The 23,560-nt window shown below is 39.9% G+C and overlaps 1 protein-coding gene across 4 annotated transcripts; it reads left to right on the plus strand.

The window, feature by feature from the left end:
• On the plus strand, positions 1-22,759 carry wsb1 (WD repeat and SOCS box containing 1). 4 transcript variants are annotated; one of them, XM_070906155.1, is made up of 10 exons: positions 1-372; positions 2,187-2,355; positions 2,653-2,674; positions 7,710-7,971; positions 8,809-8,940; positions 9,720-9,820; positions 12,261-12,433; positions 17,346-17,459; positions 19,086-19,193; positions 20,240-22,759. In XM_070906155.1, the coding sequence occupies exons 1-10, from the start codon at positions 333-335 to the stop codon at positions 20,400-20,402; spliced, it is 1,284 nt and encodes a 427-aa protein (XP_070762256.1). In that variant the 5' UTR covers positions 1-332; the 3' UTR covers positions 20,403-22,759. The 4 variants fall into 4 exon arrangements, with proteins under 4 accessions (XP_070762256.1, XP_070762257.1, XP_070762255.1 ...); XM_070906156.1 differs by lacking the exon at positions 17,346-17,459; XM_070906154.1 differs by lacking the exon at positions 2,653-2,674 and having other exon boundaries at positions 7,688-7,971.
• The last annotated feature ends 801 nt before the right edge of the window (positions 22,760-23,560 follow it).

The following is a 23,560-nucleotide window of genomic DNA, read 5'->3' on the forward strand; positions in this document are numbered from 1 at the left end:
GTTCTCATGTCTACCGATCCAAATACTATAATTACGTGTTAAACAGTCTTTAATCCGAGAGAGTGTTAACACCCGAGCAACATAATTATAGATTTGAACAGTATAAACAGTATATTGTCAAGGAAGAAAAAGGAAAACGAGATATTTACAGAGGTCGAACGACGACTGTATTTTCCACCTAGGACGTTAAGCTGGGCGGAGGGATTCAACCGACTTTAGCAGGCACTGGAAGAGGAAAAGCCACCGTGTTAATTCCGTACCAATTGTTTATTTCCTCTAAACGTTTTACAGTGCGCGCTTGACTTTTCTCATAGGCCTGTGCCCTTATTTAGATGGCAAGCTTCCCAGACTCTGTAAACGAAAATGATATAGGTAAGTAGAAATGCTAACGTTACATTTATAATTTCTCTGTGGGCAGGTTCTGTCAGCAGCGTGGTAACAGGACGCTAAACCGTTTTCGGGCAGTTCAAAGTTAGTCTCTGAGTAAACGCTCCGTCGTAACCTGAAAAATAATATCGCCCAATACATTTTTGTGGTGTAAGTTAGCGTTACGTTACCAGCTAGCCTGAGTTATGTTTCACTACAATATCGTGGTGGGCTGTAGTGAGCATTGTTTGCCTCATGTAACAGCTCAGTAGCTAAGATGCTTTTTACATACATTTACGTCAAACTACTAAACAACTGTTTTGTACCATGGTATTGTATATGTTCTGCGTGGTGTGTACGCTGAACCTCGGGGCGTAAAGCTAGCATTAACGGTTACAGCTAACGTTAGCGCCACAGTTTAGCTCATTTCATGTCTGAGGCGGAATGTCTGTTAAATTGTAACGTTATGCTCCGTCTGAGTTTGCACGAGTGTGCATTGCTTGTTTTAATAAACATATAAACTCCAGCCGGTAAATTACAGTTTAGTATGGTTAATTATTTCACTTAATGCTTACGCTAGTGGCTGAAATGTATTTAATTCTGGCTGGGCTGCTGATTCAAACTTCTGCTCAGACCCTTCCCTCCCCCACACACAAGCAGTGGGTGATTCATAATCTTGCTTCACACCACTGAGATGTAGGTTACGTGCGTGCCCGCAGGTTTAACATTACATGGCTATATACTGTATACAACTTGTATGTAACTATATTACATGTGTCTCATAGTGTCTGTAATGTTAGGTTGGTACTAACTGTGTGTGTTAAATTATTTTTGTCAAATACCATGCATTAAAACTTTAACTTGCTCTGCTCTAAATGTGAATATAGGAGGTTTCCTCATTGCCAGAATCTATAACTTCTTCAGTAGTAATATACTTACCTTCACACTCTTGCACTTAAAAAATAATCCAACTCTCTTCATACTTGTCTGTAAAGAGAAATCCAAAATGCTCTCGCTATTTACCTTTACCAAGCCCTGTACAAAATATATTGGTAAGATTTATTACACTAGGATAAATTATGTATCCTAAAAGAAAACTGGTGACACTAATGAAACATTTATGGGACTGAATGGTCCAGAATATGTATTGTATGTAAATATGTTTATGCTCAAGTATCTCCCCCAGATTTGCCAACGAATACCTTTTTTTCTTCAAAAGTTGGTTCCACTTTATTTAGATCTGGTCAGAAAAAGTTGTTAAAGTAACTCTGATATCTGCAGACATCCTATTCTTCTGTATAAAGGTTACTACTAGTTGTTTTTACTGATGCTAATTCTTTCCTGCTTGTGTGTTCCAGACAGTTGTTGTGAAATTCTCTCCATTAATCTTTTAGTTGTGTTTCTGGAATCTGTAAGATAGATAGATCTGACTGTCCTATACAAATTCACTTTGTGCAAGTATAGGATACATTAAGAGGTCAAGTATGGATCATGAATATAGATATGTAATTTTAGTATTTCCCTATTAGTTTGTTTTATAGACAGTTTCCCAGTTTGTTCATATTCACATGCATTTCAGTAATTCGTTATACTACTGAGCATTTAACCTATTTGTCTTGTAAAGTTCCCCACCCACTGTTTTTGTAGAAATTGTTTGGTTGGCACAGTTAGCCAATCAGATTCCTGCATCATTGACAAGCCCACTCACATATGTGTGGGAGTGAAGAGGTTACTTTGGGGTGATTGGAATTCCAGTGGGTTGGCCATAAATAATCCTATTGATGGATGTACCTGAAGCAACTGTGTTGTTGTTTTTCCAGGTAAGGCTAAGTTCATTGGTGAACTCCTGGTGCCTGTTGCTCCCTTCGACCAGAAATCTGGGCGCGAGGCTTGGACGGTAGCCTTTGCACCCAATGGTTCCTACTTTGCTTGGTCTCAGGGGCATCGCATTGTCAGGCTTATTCCCTGGACAAAATGCCTGAAGAACTTGTAAGTATCATTTCATCATGATCACACTGAAATGCACTCAGCTACTACCAGTTATTTAATGTAGCAACCATGATTAATAAAACATTAACGTACATATTTATGGGTTTGTTCAATAGTAATAGACTTTTAAAGAATCTGAAACTCTTCAATTGAAAACTTGAGTGTGTGGGATTTAGAGTTTTAGCATTTTATTGTAGAGTATATCTTACTTATTTTATGTGTCATCCATGCAATATTTAGGGGTCCAAGCACTGCAGGTGCCGGAGGCCTGTACTACGAAGCAGGATTTCAGGTTAGCGTGCTTCAGGGTACGACAGTGGTTGACTTCTTACTGGGGTAAATCACCATGAGCAGGTTATGTTCGAGATATCAGATCAGCTCGTATAAAGGCACTGCCTACTGACCAATCAGTTCTCTTGAAAAACGACATCACCAATCATAGAAGATCCAGCGGAGCTGGGGGCACGGAATTGTGAGAGGCTCTCTTGGCAAAGCCTTTTGGCTGTCCCGGAAGGTGTCTTATATGAGAGATATAGATTCTGGTCGGAGGGAATGACTTATGTGTGCATTTCATTGTACATTTGTGTACTGATATCATCCTACAGCAGAGACTGATGGAACCATTAAAGCCTTGTACTTGTTGTACCTATAAGATATGAAAGTGAGTCTACTCACCACAGTTGCAGCTGAAAGAATAAGACTTAAACTGTCATCCATGCCATGAGAATACATCTAAGCAACACATGAATTCAACAGAAGACACAAATGTAATTACAGTCTGATCTTGCTTCGTTGTATTATTATTATTGTTATTGTTATCATTATTATTATAATACTACTAATAATAATATTGTCTTCTGTGGATGATTTCCCATCTTTTTGGAAAGGATGCCAACTCATTTTGACCATGTGACTCTCCGCCATTTTGAATTATGTCCAAAACCTTTAAAAGTTCTCATTGCTTTTCAAATTTGATTCAAGTCTGGACCAAGCAGCACAAAAGTTATTAAATGAACATTTTTCAATTTATGTCCATTTTACATAAACAATTTTGATGTATGAGTTTAATCTTTTGTTACCAAATTTGGTGCACGTGTTTAGATACTAGCTCTGTACTTTGCTGCAGTCTTGGGATATTCTGTCTCTATGGTGCGCCAAAAGTACAAGAAGTGAGATATCTCATAATTGACTGCATGTTTTTTTCTAAAATTAACATGACATGATGTATAGTCATGTCCCAGTCAGCAGTTGAAATCAGTCAAAGTGGGTGGGGTTTATAACCTAGTAGCCAAAATGAAAATGAAAATTGTGTGTTGCAAAAATATTTTTGCAACACATCATGCAAAATGTGAACAAACTTTGCTTCACTGCAACCAATGTCAATTATGAAGTCCAGCAATCTATCTTGTCTGCAATTGTCCAAGCTACCAGAATTGATTCAGTGTTCAGTATGTTTAAACCCAGTTTAGAATTGTTGTGCGGTCTGTCATGTAAAATATGCTACATCATTATTTATAGAAGTTGGGGAGTTTCCATCGCCTAGTTATCACTAATCTCTATTAACAAAAGGAATAAAAACACTTGAAGCGAGTGTAAAATCTTTTTAGGGATATTGTGGACGTTTTGAATTTTGTTGCTTCCATCCAGCTTTTCTAATTGGATAATTTGCATAAAATTGCTTAGTTGGAAACATGGCTTTGTGTTTCTCCGTTGCATATTAACTTTGAAAATGAAATCAAGGTTCCTTCTACATTAATTAACCGTCTAACACGCTATTTAAAATAAATCTACATTAACTGTCTAACTGTTTTAGAGCGAGATGTGAAAGTTTGTTTCAGAACATGCATGCATGCAAAGATGAATTGACACTCCTTTGCCACTCTTTTGATGAGCAACCATTGAGATTAACAATCAGGATTTACACTGATTTGCAAAGCCAAACATAACAGCACCGCTGTGGCCACATTTTGGTTTTAAGCCAAATGAAAAAGGAGAGCCCAAGAACTGGATTTGCAGCAAGAAGGTGGAGGTAAAAGGCACCAGTACTGTAATCCTCCAATTGACAATGTGACAGCTCTAGTCCTAACTTGCTGTGTTCACATTTAATGAAAATATCAGAAAACATTTCTGTGTTGATCACAATCCAGTGTTTCCCACAGGTTGAGAATTTACTTGTGGTAGGTGGCGTGGCGTGTGATGGCCAGGTTCAGTAAACTAGTCAAATAAAGGTTTATGAAAAACTCAGAGAGACCTAATGTTAGTCAGATGTTGTGTTAGCTAACTAACTTATCAATACATTATTTTGCACCGTGTGTGTGTGTTCAGTTAGGTGTCGCTACATTACTAGCTAGCCAGCTCAACTACCCTCGTAAGTTAAAATAAGAGGTGTAACTTTAACACGTCAAATACAAAGAGGCATTCTTTTTTTAGGCATCCTATACTAGAGGTGTAATGGTACACAAAAAGCACGTATGTATGTTTTAGGTACAGCAGGGAAAACAAAAAAATGTCAAAAATTACATTTTAGTCATTTATTTTGAAAAATGTAAGGTTAGATATTCAACAGCGGCTCATTGGCCATAATTCTTACTGTAACAGTTAATGCACTCAAATACTAGCATATTGACAACAGGAACAAAAGAATAACACAAATGTCAGTAATGCTCCATTCAAGACCTGTTGATAATTCCTGAACAACTAACATGCACACGAGAAGGCTCACTGTAGCGGGGTTCAAGCACTTTGACCATGTGTTTAAATTCTGTATTCTCTATGACTGAGTACAGTCGCATGTCTGCAGCGATAAACACTCCTGTAGCATTAGTTATTACTTTGACATCCGGGTAAAACATGTGCTCTAGAATTTCTGTACTCGGGCTAAATAACCTATTTTGACAGAAGTTCCACTGGTCTGCGTGCATTATATAATGATAATTACATAATGCAATTAATGATAAAATTATGGTCTTTATTGAAAAAACATTTTTAATTTGGATTTTATTTACCTGGGTGGGTCTTAATTTACCTGGGCTGGCTGCCCAAGTAGAGCCTATGTATGGGAAACACATCATTTATTTCAGGGTTTTATATGTAAATTTTAAATTTTGGTGGATATTTAAACTTTCCACTACATTAATTGTCATAGACTTCCTTTGTATTTATAATTCAGTTCAAATCCAGCTCAAGAACCTTCATGTGTGCGTTCTCCTGTCTCTTCACTGTCTGTGGGGCCATGGCAGAGCCACTCACATAGTGGCTCTTGTGCTTTAAAAGTTGTTCAATATGTCAAAACAATGTGCTTGGACTCACCCTTAACGCTGCCCAATTTTCTGAGTAAGTACTGACTGGTTTCAAATAGTATAAGCTGGCAAAATTCTATATCAATAAATCCCATGTGCAAATCCAAACAGCAATACATTTATCATAGTGAGCCTGATATATCTTATTCATCTGTGCTATAGAGGTCCATTATTGTCAAAAACCTATTAAAAACTATTATTGATGAGACACGTCGTTGCACTGAATGACATGTTCTTTCATTAAAATCCCACATACAGAATATTCTCTGTTCCTAAGCCGCTAAATCGCTGGAATTATGTAAACCAGCAATTTCCCCTGAGATTAACAGGAACCTGAACTTGAATGTAAGTAGTATTATGCCACTTGATGACCTTGTTGTTCTAAGCAGGAGGGCAGTGAACAGAATTATTTTAACACTTGAATTACCTACACTTTTATGAAGCATACTTTTAGGTGTGCATATTTACAGTAATAGATAGTTACTGTAAATGTAAGTGTGGAAAAGTTTTGGAGATGCAGAAAACATTAGCAGCTGGAGAATTTTACCACTGTTGAAGATTTGCCATAAAATGTGATTTCTATGAGGTGTTCACTGTGCTGTTTTAGTAGCTGTGAAGCTGATGAAAGTAGATGAACAGTCAAATTCTTAGTTAGACTGCATGAAATCAAGTCATGATATAAATTGCTCATTTAGTGAATAATACATGTGTATTTGCATATATAGTGTTGGTGTTTGGCAAATCTATGTCCTAGTGGAACTTTCTAGCAGTTTATTGGCCCTCAGTGTCCCTCCCTGCCTAGCAGAACAAACACAAAGAGGTGCTCCCCAGTGCCAAGGACATGTGGCTTGTATTATCAGCTACCTTTCTACTTAACAGGCTCTTTTTCCACTCAATAGGGCCTTGCGATTCTCAGAGCAATACTTTGAAATTGTCTGTAGAACAAGTGCAGTGTTTCCTACAGGATTTTGTGAGACTGTGGTGAGTGAACCTCAGGCACTCTAGGGTAGAGAATTTTGCACAGTTTTAAATTCAAATGCATCAATTTGGTACACTTCGAGAGAAAATTAAGCTGCTAGATCTATGAAGAACTTGCCCTTAAACAATTTTGTGCTCTAGTAAACAATTCATCATAAACACATTGGTTGTATAGTAGGCTTGAGCGGTATCTATTTTTTCATACTTTCCTGACATTTCACTGAGGTATGAAGTATATGACGGTGTTTGCTGCTGATGATGGAAGTTGTTGTAGCATGTATGACATTGTCTGGCCTACAATGCTGTGTGTGCCAATTTAGAAAAGTCTTGCTAGGTTTAAAGTAATAATCTTGATTATTCATTTAAATAAATGTCTTTTATGTCTAGGAATGCTAATTTAATATTTAATATGAATTACATTGCAAACACACACTAGAACTTCAATGTTGTCAAAGTAACAGGCCTACTGTATGTCATATGAGGAAAGTGTAGACTAGGCCTCAGCCTCACATTGTAATTTTACAGTTTAAAACATCCTAGAACTCTTTTGTATTTTTGACCATTGGCCTGTTATGCAAACTAATTTCAGATGCCCCAAATCATGTTGTAAAGATAAAATATGATGTAATGGAACTTCCTGCAGTGATTTATGATGGAATAGTGGCATTAGAATGTGCCAGAGGCCACCAAATTTGGGCTGCCCTCTGAGAAAAATTTCCTGCTGGTACTGCTTCCCCTTGAAAAATTTCCATTGACAAACTAATCAACGAGATATGGACACATCCTGCGGTATTTGGTCAGCAGGTCAGTTATAAATATTGCAGGGAGGAATAGTACAAACTGAAACAGCCACAGTGAGCTGAAAAGGGCTGCACGCAACAGGGTCTTACTGTGGTTTATGAGTAGCACACCTCAAACACGTTGCTGCAGGGGAAAAACACTCACCGTGCCAACGTGGCACAAGTGCTCGTGACCGTTCAAGGTGTGGCTCGGTGCGACTTGGCTGTCTCTTGTTGACCTTCTTTTGTATCTTTTTCCATTCTCTGTTGCTGTAGTTCAATGGGCCATGGTGGAGAGGTCACCAATGCCTCGAGCCCCCGGCGTCTGTCCTATCAGAACAGCGACGGAGGCCAGGTAATCCCGGTGGCTGGCGAGCCCCGCGAACACACTATTGACTGCGGTGACATCGTCTGGGGCTTGGCCTTCGGCTCCTCCGTGCCTGAGAAGCAGAGCCGCTGTGTTAACATCGAGTGGCACCGCTTTAAATTTGGCCAGGACCAACTGCTACTGGCAACAGGCCTCAACAATGGTCGCATCAAGATCTGGGATGTTTACACTGGTGAGGATACATTGTCGTTAATTTCCCTCTTCAGCTTTATTAGTTAGTAATCTGATTAGGTAATAAATTATTAGATAATGTCATTTTAGTGATGCAATGCTATGAACTAAAAGTGTTATTGAAAGGTTTTGTCAGAACAAAGTCAGGCTTTTGTAGGATTTTGGAGGCAGCCAATTGCTACTGTGTGCAAAAACCACCAACAGCAGTGGGACTTTGGAGGCACTGAGTTGAATTAACACTATCTCAAGTCCATGGGGCTAAAACTGATATACACTCCAAGGGAGTCTTGTTTGGACAGTCTGAAAGTAGTGAAAAGCTGCACCCCCCAATTTTAGTTATTTTCTGAGACCAACAAACAGCCTGCCACACTGCATTTTCAAATCGTCCATCTCATGCTCATCTGACAGAACAGATACGCTTCTATTTTAAACAATCCAACAAACAGTCTGCACAGGCCATGTAATGGCTCTCATATTTTTAAGCTTAAAGTCTGTTTTCTTGCATTTCCCATGCGTGATTATGTGTTGAGCACTGCCAATGCGGGTGACCTACACTCTGATTTACACACATTACTTTGCTTGAAGGCATCTTGTGACACTGACAGAGCATTGAAGCTGCTGCTGCTGCTCAAACTATACCTCATGTGTAGACACAGTGTTATTTTCAAAATAGAGCCTAGGATTCAGTAGACTGATATATCCACAGAGCATTCTGTTTGTCATTGCACTTTCAGTGCTAATGCTCTTGGAGAGGTTCTTTGTTTTCAGTGATCAAAGAGAATCACTATGGATTACTTTTTTTAATTAATCCTCTGTTTGATTTGATGGCATGTTGCAGGAAAACTGCTGCTGAATCTGATGGACCATACTGATGTAGTGCGAGACTTGACCTTTGCTCCTGATGGCAGCCTCATGCTGGTCTCTGCATCCAGAGATAAGACCCTCCGTGTGTGGGACCTCAAAGATGATGGTATGTAGATGGGCTGTCCTTAGTGGAAAGCTTTCATTTTAAGTCAACTTTCTTTTCTTTGAAATGAGGTGAACTCTATGACTTTTTTGCACGCTGTTGACAGGGGAAATACCAACCCTCTGAATTGTAACAGTTTTGTAAGTACCAGGGGCTAGGGCCAGGCTGTAAATGTGAAGAACGGCCCAGCTAAAGCCTAGAGTATTGGTAATCTTTTTTTTGTTTAGGCAGAGAAAACACACTCTGACAAAGATGTTATGAGTCCCTGATCTGCTTTATGGTCTGCATGAATCACAAAATGTGACCTACAGATGGGTGACAAATTAAAGGAAAAACCAACATGAAGTGTCTTAGTATGGAGTCACAACCTCCAGAACAGCTTCAGTGCTCCTTGCCAAGAACTCTATTGGAGAGGTGAACGTCATTCCTCCACAAGATATTCCCTCATTTATATATACCACCTTTATTTAATCAAGTAATCTCATTGACATCAAGATCTTTTTTGCAAGAGATACCTGAGTACAGCAGATAAAAAGAAAAACAGGACAGGCCCAACAGACTGAATAACATGCACACCGAAGGCACATTGTAGCGGGCTCAGGCACTTTGACCATATGCTTAAATTCAGTATTCTGTATGGCCGAGTACAGTCTTCTATCTGCAGCGATACACACTCCTGTAGAATTAGTTATTACTTTGGCATGGTCCGAATCTGCCCTGAGAGGCTGCCTGAACGCTGATTTTTGTCCTTCATCTGAGATAATAATGTTTGTGTCTTGTAGGTAACATGGTGAAGGTTTTGCGGGGGCATCAGAATTGGGTGTACTGTAGCGCCTTCTCCCCTGACTCCTCCATGCTGTGCTCAGTAGGCGCCAGCAAAGCGGTACGTATACAAGTTCTTTTTAATTGTTTTGATGGGTTTGCTAGCTAATCTGTATGCAATTGCTTTGTGACCAGTTATGCTCAATCAACCTACAAATGAAAACACTCCCCATCTGCCCTGCCCTCCCATTTCCACCTCAGCACAAACTGAGCCTGCTGTCATGATAAGTTGAGCTCCCTGCTTCTAGATTCTGTTTGGTTTTTGTTTGTGAAAAAAGGCTTTTGGTGTTCTGAAATTTGCATGAGCCAGAGCAGGCAACTTTTTTCACTATTTACATATAATTAAAGTAAACTTGTTTCATCATATAATTCAGATACCTCTTAAAAGTATTTATGTTGAAGTGGGGAGACCGAACTATTTAAAGGTTTTTTAAATTATTACAGTGGAATATTGAACAAAACAAAACAAAACAATTTAAAGTAATCTCCAAATAATTCTCTTTTGCCATTTTGAAAACTATGGAGGATGAGGATGGATAAGAAAAATATTTCCTTCTTTTATTACATATTGAATTGACTTCACATATTTCTGGACACTGTTTCCATATACTACATCTACAATGTTGCTGCTCTAGATCAATCTGAACATGGTGGTAATGGTAGACATGGTGGTAGCTTTATTAGGCTGTGTGTGTCCCTACAGTGTGTGTCTTGCTCTCCCTGTCACAGGTGGTGGCAGAGCTCAGTGTGTGATTGGTTTTGAAGGGAGCGCCGTGCTGACAATTTGAGCAGCCGGTGTAAACCGGGGACGCACAGTGCGCAATGCCCAAATGCCTGGCCAGGGGCAGCCTGGCACCTGACCCGCAAGGTCAATCTGTACGTAGGTGCTGCTCCATGTCTGTCTACCTCTGCTGTTGCAGTTCCTCTATTTATTGTAATTTCAGTTTAAAACTATCATTAAACTGGTTGTTATATACTCCCTCTACCCCCCACCTCTCTCCCAAACCCACTTCCACCCCCCCCCCCCCCTTATATCTTTAGATAGCTTCGTCCATTGTCTGCACACGCTAGCTTCTCTTTTGTTCATAGGATTTCTGTTAGTTTCAGTTGAAATGTTTCCCTTGTAGTGTGTTTTTGTAATGCTGCCAATGGCAAGATGTAGAAAAACAATTCAGCCAGCTACAACAGTTTAACAACCAACTTTCCCCCTCGCTTCACTGTCAGCGTTGGCCAGCAGTTGTCAGTACTTTACAAATGTACACCAAACCGTTAATTGAATTGCTGTGCAGGTTTCAGATAATTGTTGATATACAGATATTATGAGATATTTTTGTGCCTCTGCAGAGCACTTCAAATGTTAGCTGTTGCCTTAAAACTATTGAGAAAAACAGTCGACAAATTGGCTAGGTATGTTGTAACTTTCCCATCTGCAGTTGTTCCATGGCATTTGAGTGTTTCTGCTGTTGGCAGCAACAGTGGAGTAGCAATAAATTGTACTGTATTTCAACTGCATTCCTCTGTCAACATACTGTGAAAAACACAGCTTAGAAAATTCTGCCTGTGTTTTTAACTTAAATTGGGAAACTAGAAAATGAAGAAACTAGTAAGTACCGAGTGGAAGAAACCCGCTCAAGAAACTGAACCATTATCCTATCATGTGACTGTTAGGATTTTTATGTACATAATTAACTGCATTTGTTCAGAGCCAGTGTTTGCAGCACTTTAAAGCATTTTCAATTTCTAAGAGTGACAAGGTGCAGAAGTTATGTAATTGCATAGTTCTCAGATGATGCATTGCTCTGGAGCAAAGATATTAATACTAAAAAGCAAAAGGCTTCCACAGATGATCACTTTTCTACCAGTGTGTGTGTATGTATGTATGCGTGTGTGTGTGTGTGTATGCATATGTGTACTTTGCCAGAGGTATCAACCCTTTGGCCATAAAATATTCTTTTCTCTTGCAGTATCTGTCTCTCTTCGTAGGCTTCTGCCGGAGGTGCGAGCCTATTGTAAACACAGTGAACTAAAACTCTGAAAGGGGAAACCAGTGGAGTAACATTATGTTACCTTAAGTTACTACTTGTTTTATTTTCTCTATTTTTGTGTAGACTCTTTATGTTAAAATAATACAAGTATTTATTTAGTATATTTAATGTGTTTATATGTATAAATCTCAATTATGATGTTGTAGATTAATGCTATTATATAAAATGTTGGAATGTTAATTAGAATTGTAAATGTAGGTGAAGTGTTGCATTTTTGACATAGCCTTGCTGCTTGTGTAGCATGTGCTCTTTTGTTTGTATGGCCTGGTTAAAGGTTACAAAGATTTACAATTACATAATTTGAACATAACTCTGTTTAATTCTATTTTAATTTCTGCTTAATTTAATTTCTAAACGCTTTATGTGCATATAGTAATGATAAGTGTAAGATGGCACATCTATACTCTGAATCCAAATCATTCCATGGGCTATAACAGTCCTCTCTTCACATTGCAGGTGTTCCTATGGAACATGGATAAGTACACATTGATCCGGAAGCTGGAGGGGCACCACAATGATGTGGTGTCTTGTGAGTTCTCACCAGATGGGGCGCTGTTGGCCACCGCCTCTTATGACACCCGGGTTATTGTATGGGACCACCACAAGGCCACCGTCCTGCTGGAGCTGGGGTAAGAAATACACACAATATCGGGGCCAGGGTTTTGCTGCCCTGTTTAAATTCTGTATTCTCTTCGAGTACGATCACATATCTGCAGCGATACACACTCCTGTAGCATTAGTTATTACTTTTGGCATGGTCTGAATCTCTCTCTGTCCAGTCTGGTTTTGTCTTGTTCCACAAATTAAATTAAATTCAGTTCAATTTTATTTATATAGCGCCAAATCACAACTAAAGTCATCTCATGACACACAAATAGAGCAGGTCTAGACCGTACTCTATGATATTATTACAGAGACCCAACAGTTCTCACCCTGAGCAAGCACTAGGCGACAGTGGCAAGGAAAAACATCCTTTTAAGAGGGAGAAACCTCGAGCAGAACCAGACTCTAGGTGGGCGGTCATCTGCTTTGACCGTTGAGAGACAGAGCCAGAGAGAGAGATGTATAGCAGCAACAGTAATAGCCATAGCAACTATAATAATAATGGAAATGTGATTATTGACATAATAATAGAAATAACGGCTTCAATATTAACAGAAATATGACTAATATTAGCAATAACAGCTTTATTATTAACAGAAATATGACAAATAACAGTAATTGTAGCAATGAGAGTCAAGCAGGCCCATGGCAGCAGCAGCCAGGCGTACCAGGACCACGATCCGCAGGAACCTGCGATACGTGAAAGCACAAAGAAAGATATAAAGTCAGTAACATGCATTGGAGGGACATGAATGTGTAAACATGGAGAGGGAGAGGAGGATAGCTCAGTGCATCATGGGAAGTCCCCCAGCAGTCTAGGCCTATAGCAGCATAGCTAATTATAAGCGTTATCAAAAAGCAAAGTTTAAGCCTACTCTAAAAAGTAGAGAGTGTGTCTGCCTCCCGGACCAAAACTGGGAGCTGGTTCCGCAGGAGAGGAGCTTGATAGCTGAAGGCTCTGGCTCCCGTTCGACTTTTGGAGACTCTAGGAACCACAAGCAACCCTGCATTCTGGGAGGGCAGTGTTCTAGTGGGGTAATAGGGTACTGAACTCTTTAAGATATGATGGTGCCTGACCAGTAAGAGCTTTGTAGGTGAGGAGAAGGATTTTAAATTATATTCTGGATTTTACAGGGAGTCAGTGCAGAGAAGCTAATACAGGAGAAATAGTGTAGTGCACGTGCCGCAGCATTCTGGATCAACTGGAGAGTCTTCAGGGACTTATTGGGACAGCCTGATAATAAGGAATTGCAATAATCCAGCCTAGACGTGACAAATGCATGGACTAATTTTTCGGCATCTGTTTGAGACAGGAACACTTTTTAATCAGAGTATAGCATCAAGTTAATTAAACTTCTGGGATATTGATCTGGTCAGTTAAGTGGCAGAGGGGGTTGTTAATCAGTTTCAGCTGCTTTGGTGTTAATGAAATTAACAACAGGTGCACTAGAGGTGCAACAATGAGACGACCCCCAAAACAGGAATGGTTTTCCAGGTGGAGGCCACTGACATTTTTTCCCTCCTCATCTTTTCTGACTGTTTTTCACTAGTTTTGCATTTGGCTAGGGTCAGTGTCACTACTGGTAGCATGAGGCGATACCTGGACCCTACAGAGGTTGCACAGGCAGTCCAACTCCTCCAGGATGGCACATCATTACGTGCCATTGCCAGAAGGTTTGCTGTGTCTCCCAGCACAGTCTCAAGAGGATGGAGGAGATTCCAGGAGACAGGCAGTTACTCTAGGAGAGCTGGACAGGGCCGTAGAAGGTCCTTGACCCATCAGCAGGACCGGTATCTGCTCCTTTGTGCAAGGAGGAACAGGATGAGCTCTGCCAGAGCCCTACAAAATGACCTCCAGCAGGCCACTGGTGTGAATGTCTCTGACCAAACAATCAGAAACAGACTTCATGAGGGTGGCCTGAGGGCCCAACTTCCTCTAGTGGGCACCAGAATTGGCAGGTACGCCACTGGCGCCCTGTGCTTTTCACAGATGAGAGCAGGTTCACCCTGAGCACATGTGACAGACGTGAAAGGGTCTGGAGAAGCCGTGGAGAACGTTATGCTGCCTCTAACATCGTTCAGCATGACCAGTTTGGTGGTGGCTCAGTGATGGTCTGGGGAGGCATATCCATGGAGGGACGCACAGACCTCTACAGGCTAGACAACGGCACCCTGACTGCCATTAGGTATCGGGATGAAATCCTTGGACCCATTGTCAGACCCTATGCTGGTGCAGTGGGCCCAGTGTTCCTCCTCGTGCACGACAATGCCCGGCCTCATGTGGCGAGACTATGCAGGCAGTTCCTGGAGGATGAAGGAATTGATACCATTGACTGGCCCCCACGCTTGCCTGACCTGAATCCAATAGAACACCTCTGGGACATTATGTTTTAGTGATGCCCTGGTCCAGATCTGGGAGGAGATACACCAGGACACCATCCGTCATCTCATTAGGAGCATGCCCCGACATTGTCAGGCATGCTTACAAGCACGTGGGGGCAGTACTGAGTACCTGCAATGGAATTTCAGCAAAATGGACTAGCCTGCCGCATCATTTTTTCACTTTGATTTTCGGGGTGTCTTTGAATTCAGCCCTCTGTAGATTGATAATTTTAATTGCCATCAAACGATGTGGCATCCTTTCGTTCCTAACACATTACACAGTCCATATCAGTATAGATATCCAGCATGATTTTTTTCTCATTGAGATCTGATGTGTTTTCAGAGTGTTCCTTTAATTTTTTTGAGCAGTGTATAAGTATTGGTCCAAGCACAGAACTGCATGTGGAACTCCATGACTAACTTTGGCATGCATGGAGGAATAAATTAATTGGTAAATGATCTCACTTATATAGCGCTTTTCAACCTTCACGGTTCCCAAAGCGCCTTACAGCTAAGTCTCATTCACCCATTTACTCACACATTCACACACCAATGGCGACCGAGCTGCCATGCAAGGTGCTGGTCTCCACCTTAGGGTTCAAGGACACATCGACATGACGGGGGCAGCCGGGGATCGAACCCCCAACCCGCTCTAACCAGCTTTACCTCCCGTGCGACAGTGCTAACCACTGCGCCACCATCCAGGAGGATTCATTGCTAACGTGTACAAATTGAGATCGATCTGATAAATACGACATAAACCAGCCTAGTGCAGTTCCTTTAATGCCAATTAAATGTTCCAGCCTCTGTAATACGATGTGATGGTCAGTGGTGTCGAATGCAGCACTAAGGTCTAACAAAACAAGTACAGAGACAAGTCCTTTGTCTGATGCAATTACAAGGTCATTTGTAACTTTCACCAGTGCTGTCTCTGTGCTGTGATGCGCTCTGAAACCTGACTGAAAGTCCTCAAATAACTTATTATATAGAAAGTCACACAACTGAGTGGCCACTGCTTTCTCAAGAATCTTAGAGAGAAAGGGAGGGTTAGATATAGGTCTATAGTTGACTAAAACCTCTGGATCAAGAGTGGGCTTTTTAAGAAGTGGTTTAATTACAGCTACTTTAAAGGACTGTGGCACATAACCTATTAATAAAGACAGATTGATCATATCTGGTAAAGAAGCATTAACAAAAAGTAGAGTTGGGATGGGCTCTAAGAGACAAGTTGAAGAACAAGGTGAGGAAATGGTTTTAGTTATTTGGTGAAGGTCGATAGGAGAAAAGCAATCTAAATATATATCAGGTTTTTCAGCTGTTTCTAAGGTTCCTGTGTTTGAAGGTAAGGTACCACCTGAAGACAGGAGGTGATCAATTCTGTCTCTAATAGTTAGAATTTATCATTAAAGAATCTCATGAAGTGTCATAACTTCTGAGGGCTATAGGAATACATGGCTCAATAGAGCTGTGACTCTGTCAGCCTGGCTACAGTGCTGAAAAGAAACCTGGGATTGTTCTTGTTGTCCTTAATGATGAGTAATAGGCTGCTCTGGCTTTACAGAGGGCCTTCCTATATGTTTTGAGACTATTTTGCTGAACTTACCGTGATTCCTCCAGTTTGGTGGAGCGCCATTTCCTTTCCAGTTTTTGCAACGTTTGCTTTAAGTTGCAGGTTTGGGGATTATACCATGGAGCTGACTTTCTTTGTTTTATTATCTTCTTTTTTAGAGGGGCAATAGAGTCAAGTGTCAGTCGCATTGAGCCTGCAGCACTGTCAACAAGACCGTCCAATTGGTAGGGAGTAAGGTTAACACAGGAGTCCTCAGTTGTATTGAGACATGGCATTGAATTAAATGCAGATGGAATCACTTCCTTAAATTTAGCTACAGCACTATCAGATAGATATCTAGTGTAGGCTTTTTTGCCTAATTGTGTGTAGTCCAATAATAGGAATACAAAAGTTATTAAATACTGGTCCGATAACAAAGGATTCTGTGGAAAGACAATTAGATGTTGAATTTCAATGCCATATGTCAGAACCAGGTCGTGGGTGTGATTAAAACAGTGAGTGGGTTTCTGTACCCTCTGACAGAAGCCGATTGAATCTAATAATGAGATAAATGCAGTACCAAGGCTATCATTATCAACGTCCACATGAATATTAAAATCAGTAATTACTTTGCCTGTTTTAAGGACTAAACCTGATAAAAACTCTGAGAATTCAGATAAAAATTAGGACAGACCTGGAGCGTGGTACATTATAACTAATAAAACTTCCAGGTTGGGAGTGAAAGACTAAGAACAAGGCTTTTGAATAAGTTATAATCCAGTTTAGGTCTAGAGTTGATCAACAGGCTTGAGTCAAAGATGGGCCTAGATTTGGTCTTGGTTTCATAACTGTTACACCCCTACAAGAGAATAAATATGCTGTCAAAAGTTATATACAAATTCATTTGAAATGGTGAGGCTGTTCTGTCTTTTACAAACAGTGAATGTTCATTTTGAACCTGAGAAACTTGATGCTGTTATTGAACTCTTGCTCTCATCTTTCTCCAGCCATCTCTTCCCTCCTCCATCACCCATTTTTGCTGGAGGAGCAAATGACCGTTGGGTTCGCTCTGTGAGCTTCTGCCCTAACGGCCGCCACATTGCCAGCATTACTGATGACAGGTAAGACACTGAATGACATCAGAGTTGAAGTGATGTTCCGTAACTGGTTATATATTTCTTAACTTGTCTCTTTTCATTAACATCTATCTCAGTGTCCAGTTTTGTGGTTTTACTCGGTTTAATGGTTGGCTTTTTATTGCTTTCCCAATAACCTCTAGAGGAACAACTAACTTTCTTTTCTTTGAATGAGGGATCTTTTAAAATTTAAATGTTAACATGCTGACCTTCAGTATAAACCCTCAAAAACCATTATCATTTAAAAACTAGAATTTCTTTTTTTTTTTTTTTTTTTTACTGTTCAGGGATATTGTGTGTTTCATGGTTTCTGTTCTAGGAGGTTACATGAACATGTTTCAGCAGTAGATAAAGAAGTGCACTGTTTGCAACACGTATATTTCAAGGTGTTCAAATCCTGAGTGAGCAGTGATTTCAGTATGAGCCTTGTGCTACTTGAGTGGATGTTTGTTCACTAAAGCATTTTATGATGCCTATTAGTGCACATGGGCTCATATGTAAACAGCGTAGTTCAGCAGAAAAACTCTGTATGCTGCGGTTTGTTTTCAAATCTTGCAGGGAGTCATGAGTCTTAGTGGGACTTAAGAGCACAGAGCAACTGTATGTTGGTCTGTTTGGACGGGTCACATGACGGTCACAATATAGCTATTAATCAATCTGATCGTTAGCTAGCCAAGGGCTGAATTGTTGGTAGAAAATATGTTGAGAAGAGAAGCAGTAGGAAGCTCTGCAAAATGGTGGCTGTGGAAAAAAAGCAGACTAATGCAGCCTTCCTACTGAAGGCTCCAAGTATTTCAGGGAAAACCCTGCCAGTCATAAAGTTTTGACCAGCTGTGTAACATATGTATTTATTGTAGGTACTGTAAAATAAGAAATCCCTAACAGATGACCTATTGGCTGCTAGTGACATAGCATGTGCAGCAGCTACACATGATGGGATTCAGTCCCTGTGAGGGAATACTGTAGCTTACTAAATTTTAATGTCAACAAATCATAGATTATATAAATACCTGTAGCCTACTATTTTCCTTTTGTTTGTATCAAAACATAAACAAAAAAGTGTCATTGTTTTAAGTGAATGTGTGGTGAGTGTGACAAAGCTAATTGGTAAAAACAAGTGTATGTTTATAGAAGCTACTGCACGTGACTGCAGCGCAGGCTGTAGTCGGTTTGTCTTGGAGCCCCCCAGGGATTTAGTATTCCACTTGTATGTCTCACAAGAGACAGATTTTGATAATAATAACAATACTAATAATAATAAGAAGAATGGTCCACATTGAAGTAGCAGAGGCAAGATATTATGTATTTTAGTGCCTCGTATGGGTCAAGCTCTAAAAACACTGGATCCTACGTTTCCCATAATGCAACCAATTCATTAAACTGCCTGGTATGCCCATGTTGAAGGTTAATTTTTTTATTATTATACAACACTCGGTTGTACAAGCAAAATGCAAGCTGTAGTCCCTTAATGCTTAAAAGAAACTTAACAGAAAACAATTTGTTTTTATCTATTAACTATTTATTGTGGAGTCAAATTTTACATTATCAGTTTGTAACATAGGCATAGGCTATTTGTTATACTTTGTGTTTTTTTTTTCTGTCACTGCTCAGGTTGGTTCGTTTCTGGAGCATAGAGGAAAGGGCTCCTCAGGCCATCACTTCTCTTTCTAATGGCCTCTGTTGTGCCTTCTCTGCTGAAGGAAGTGTCCTTGCTGCTGGGTAAGACACTAGCACATGTTCAGACACGCACCATTGTGAACAGAGATCACATTACCTTATCTCAGTCACACTTTATTGACTCCTGCCTTAAAGGAACCAAGGAAACCAGTTCTCCATGTTTTATCTCAGCTTCTCCATGGGCAGGCTGTATGCATTCTTAGCTGTGTTTAGTTTTGGTTTGAACATTTCCACTGAACTCATTGTAGGCTTATAATGTACCAGTGCAGTTATACTACCTCTTTCTGTTTGATTTGTCATCATTAGGGTTCTAACCCCTAAGAGGTTGTTATTATGATTTGTTGTTTTCTGCCACAGCTCAAATTCCCGTGAGCTGGAATGTGCTAGAAAAATGAAACTTGGCCCAATAACTGGAAATGATGTGCAAATACTTCCCAAGAAACATGACTGCAATTGGCCAGATGGTGGCGCTGTAATTCACGTTCTAAAACACGATTTTGGAAAGGCCATGCCCCTCACACATCACTCTGATTGACCTGAAATTTTACACACGTCCAGCTCAATGTGGTCTACAAAAAAGCCTCAAGAACCCCTAAAGTCTGCCTCACTGCATTTTCTGCAATTTTGAATTTTGTGAAATACACATTTTTTACATCTCCTCCTGTGGATCATCATTGGACCGAGCTTATTGAAAGTTTTATGAAGCATGTTGATATCTCATTTGGTTTTTAAGATAATGACCAATGAACTTTGAAGAGGGTGTGGCTCAGCACGTAAGTAGACCAAAGTCAACAACTGTTGGGCCAGTCATCACGAAACGAAGTACCTGAAACGTACCCTGAAAGTTTCATTCAAATCGACCACTAGGGGGCGCTACAAATGCAAAGAATGGGCGTGGCATAACACAAATCAGACTATAAATCTGATATAGTTTGTACAATCATTACAAAACTCACAGGATATGTTTAAGAACAATGTGGAACCATGGGGCTCACGTGGGTTATTGAACTGCTTCCTTTTGTTTAGCGTAGGAGGGTTAGAACCCACTCAACGCTGCTTGCAGCTTTAATTCTATTTTTTGTTTCTAGGACTCGTGATGGTAGTGTGCACTTCTGGGAGTGTCCTCGTAGCATTGCCAATCTGCAGCACATGTGCAGGATGGCTCTCCGCCGGGTGATGACCACCCAGCAGGTGGAGGCCCTGGCCATTCCCACGCCGCTCCGCGACTACCTGACTTACAAAGTCATCTAATCCCCCCCCCCACTCATCACCACAACGCTAGCTGACCCAACTGCACCTGCCGCAGCAGCATGCTGGAAAACCCTTATTTTCTAAAGTTTTTCATAGAACTTTGTTGAATAAACAAAAGCAATCAGGACCAGGGGGAAAGGAGTTAGGTTTTACTGAAACCCCAGAGTCACATCCTTGTCTCAAACCCCTAAAACTTACAGCAGGATATTGTGTTGTTTTTTTAACATATTTATTTTTTTTTAATGCTTTAGTAAATGAGTGTGCTGGGGTCAGCACACCATCCATACTTGTAAGATCAAGTTATTTCTGGGTCCTCCTGTCCCTTCCATCAGATCAGTGTGGTACCTGTAAGTGTTCAGCTCCTCTTCCAGCTGGTTCCAGCTCTCCACCAGGTTCAGTAAATCCTTCATCTTTTCCTCTGACTTGAAATGGCTGTTGCACTTAATGTAAGAAGCTTTGCAGTGGTGCTTGTTCTTAATGTCAGGTTTTCTGTTTGCAAGTGGGTGAGCTAAAGGGACACATGGGATGTTTAGAGGATGCAGGGTTTTGAAGGCTCAGATCTCTGAACTACTGATAATGTGGAATAATTACATTATTGTCAAAAGAAAAACAAAATCAAGCAGTTATTGTTCTCTTGGATTTTGAATATTTTTCTGAAACGGTATTGACACCACAATGGCATACTCACTTTTCACTGAAACCTGTCTTTAATGTTTGTAAGCAGTAGTTTGTATTCCTGATACAAAAACACTGGCCAGATGTATTAGCAGTTAGATGATCCAATACAGTATGTAACCTAGTTGTTAAAAGAAACAGGCAGTGAGAATTCTTCATGGGTCATTAATTGACTTTAGAGGTGTTTTTTTTTCTTTTTGCTTTGAAGCCACCCTGTGACTACTAGTATCACAATGGAGCAATGTTTTATGAATTGCTCCCCATTATGTTTCTATTGCATGCACGAGCATCCAGCAAGGTGACACAGATTCCTGCTAATGGTTTCATGCTGTTCCACTGATTTGATAGTTGGTGGTGGTAATGTACCAAGAAATATAGTAATGTACCAACAAAGGCAGGGAAGAGGATTGATAGTGGATGTAAATAATGCAGCCTTTGCGAAGGATTTATAAGGAAGGGATGCATTCAACACACTTGTCAGGCCTTAAGGATAGACACAATGTGTTATGGTGAGAAACACAGAATGCAGAAATAACTTTGTTTGTGTACAAGAAAACACCACAGGGTACCTTAAATTTCTCCTAAAACTGCTCCCAATATTTACCAAACTACACAAACTGGTTGACATCATAGTTTCAGTAAATTGCAAATATCAGCCACATTTTTTGACATTTGGACAACAATCGGTCCAACCCACTGTCCACCCAAAAAATGTCTCAGACTAGCAACATAAAGTGTGTGTGTGTTGTGTGTATGTTTCACTCTAAAGCAAAGCACCTCTGCCGCTAAACTGCTATCTATATTTGAACTTGTACAAAAACCTGTATACAAAGTTCTATGTGATATGTATGTATATACAAAATTGTATCATGTCTATAAACATATCAAAGTTTTAGGCTTTTTTTTTTTTTACTTTTATTTGAACTGTTCTTTTGTTGAACATTTGTATTTTGTTCTTGCAGTCCTTTCAAATGTGAAAATGTCTACAAAAACTAACTACACATCTTATTGCTAAAACCCATAATGAAAGGTGTATAACATTTCTTCACAGGTCAGATTTAGACTGTGGTAGTACTACTGTGCTGTTACAAATGCTTTTGCATTTAGCTGTATGTTGAAATTACAAATTACAATTACATAAATTGCAATTCCAGCAAACCTGAAAATAATCAAAAGCAACCAATCAATCAACTGCCAGCCTCGGCCATCTGGTGTTAAAGACCTTTTATGTTCACTGAGCTCTTGACTGAAATATATGCACATGATAATCGATAACAACTTTTTAAGATGCAGCATTGTTAGAATCCTCTATTTCTTGATTATTCATTTTCAGTTTTAAGTCAGTGAGAGGAGTGTTGTCCTGTAGGAAGGTGGGTGCAGAGCAGCTGTCACTCGTTAAGTTCAAGACAGTGCTAATGCCAAAGTTTTTTCAGATAGTTTATGAAAATGGGAGTTTTCATAATTTTCTGCTAAGATATAGAGAACTTCAATCTATACAGAACCTTAACAGGGAGATGTATACCTGTAACCATCGTAATTGGAAAAACAGTCCTGCCTCAGTGGGCTGTAGTATGAGGCAGTAAATATATGAAATATATATGAATGTATAAAATTTCAGCAAGTTTCTTGTAATTTGTTTCTTTGTGTGTGTAGTTTCAATAAATACTTTTTTGACAAAATAATAGTGGTTATTAATTTGAGAGAAAGTCTGCAATGAGCCTTGTGTTTCTTTCGGTTTTGGAGAATTAATGTATAAACTTTGAATCATAAGTTTGACAGAAAAAAGTTTAATTAGATTTGCTTGATAGTGGCCTGGCAACATGTAAACAACCATACAACTGTCATCACATTTTAATTTATATATGGTGCTCTGCTTTGCTCTTTCCAGCTGAGCCTGTCTCGCATCAAATCAGTCAGAGCACAGATGGAATCTGTTATGTGAGTCAACCAAAACTGTTCAAACTTTTTTGGAACAGTAAATGTTTGGCCTTGTTTGGTTAACTTATAGTGAGAAGCTGACCCAGAAAATAGAATTAGAATTCACTTTGTCTCGTCTACACTGTTCAACACGCAGACACTGGAGAAAGGATTGGGCAGGACAGATGTATGTCTTCTGTAGTCAGTTGAAAGTTAAGAACAGTCAAAATTATTGAAAAGATGTCCCAGGCTGGATACTCTTCTCTCTCCATTGTGGTTATGTATAGTAATGTGCTGTCAATGTACAAACTAATGTTGTGGTGATATGACTGTTTCAGTGCCATTCACATTTGGGTTTTGTTGTATGGAAGTTGCAAGGGGTTCTGTGAATAAAGAAAATAACCTGGATAATACTAGACATACTTGTCTAGTCCCCCCTTGTTGTAGTTGAAAGGGTGTTGAGGTGTGACCAGTAGTAATGACTGATGCTGGGGGGGAGTTGTATAATAATTTGATCAATTTTGTACTTTCCAGTCCAGGACAGTGAAAAGGAAGGGCCATCCTAT

The sequence above is a fragment of the Enoplosus armatus genome, chromosome 5 (genome assembly GCF_043641665.1).
Source record: "Enoplosus armatus isolate fEnoArm2 chromosome 5, fEnoArm2.hap1, whole genome shotgun sequence".
Classification (NCBI taxonomy): Eukaryota; Metazoa; Chordata; class Actinopteri; order Centrarchiformes; family Enoplosidae; genus Enoplosus; species Enoplosus armatus.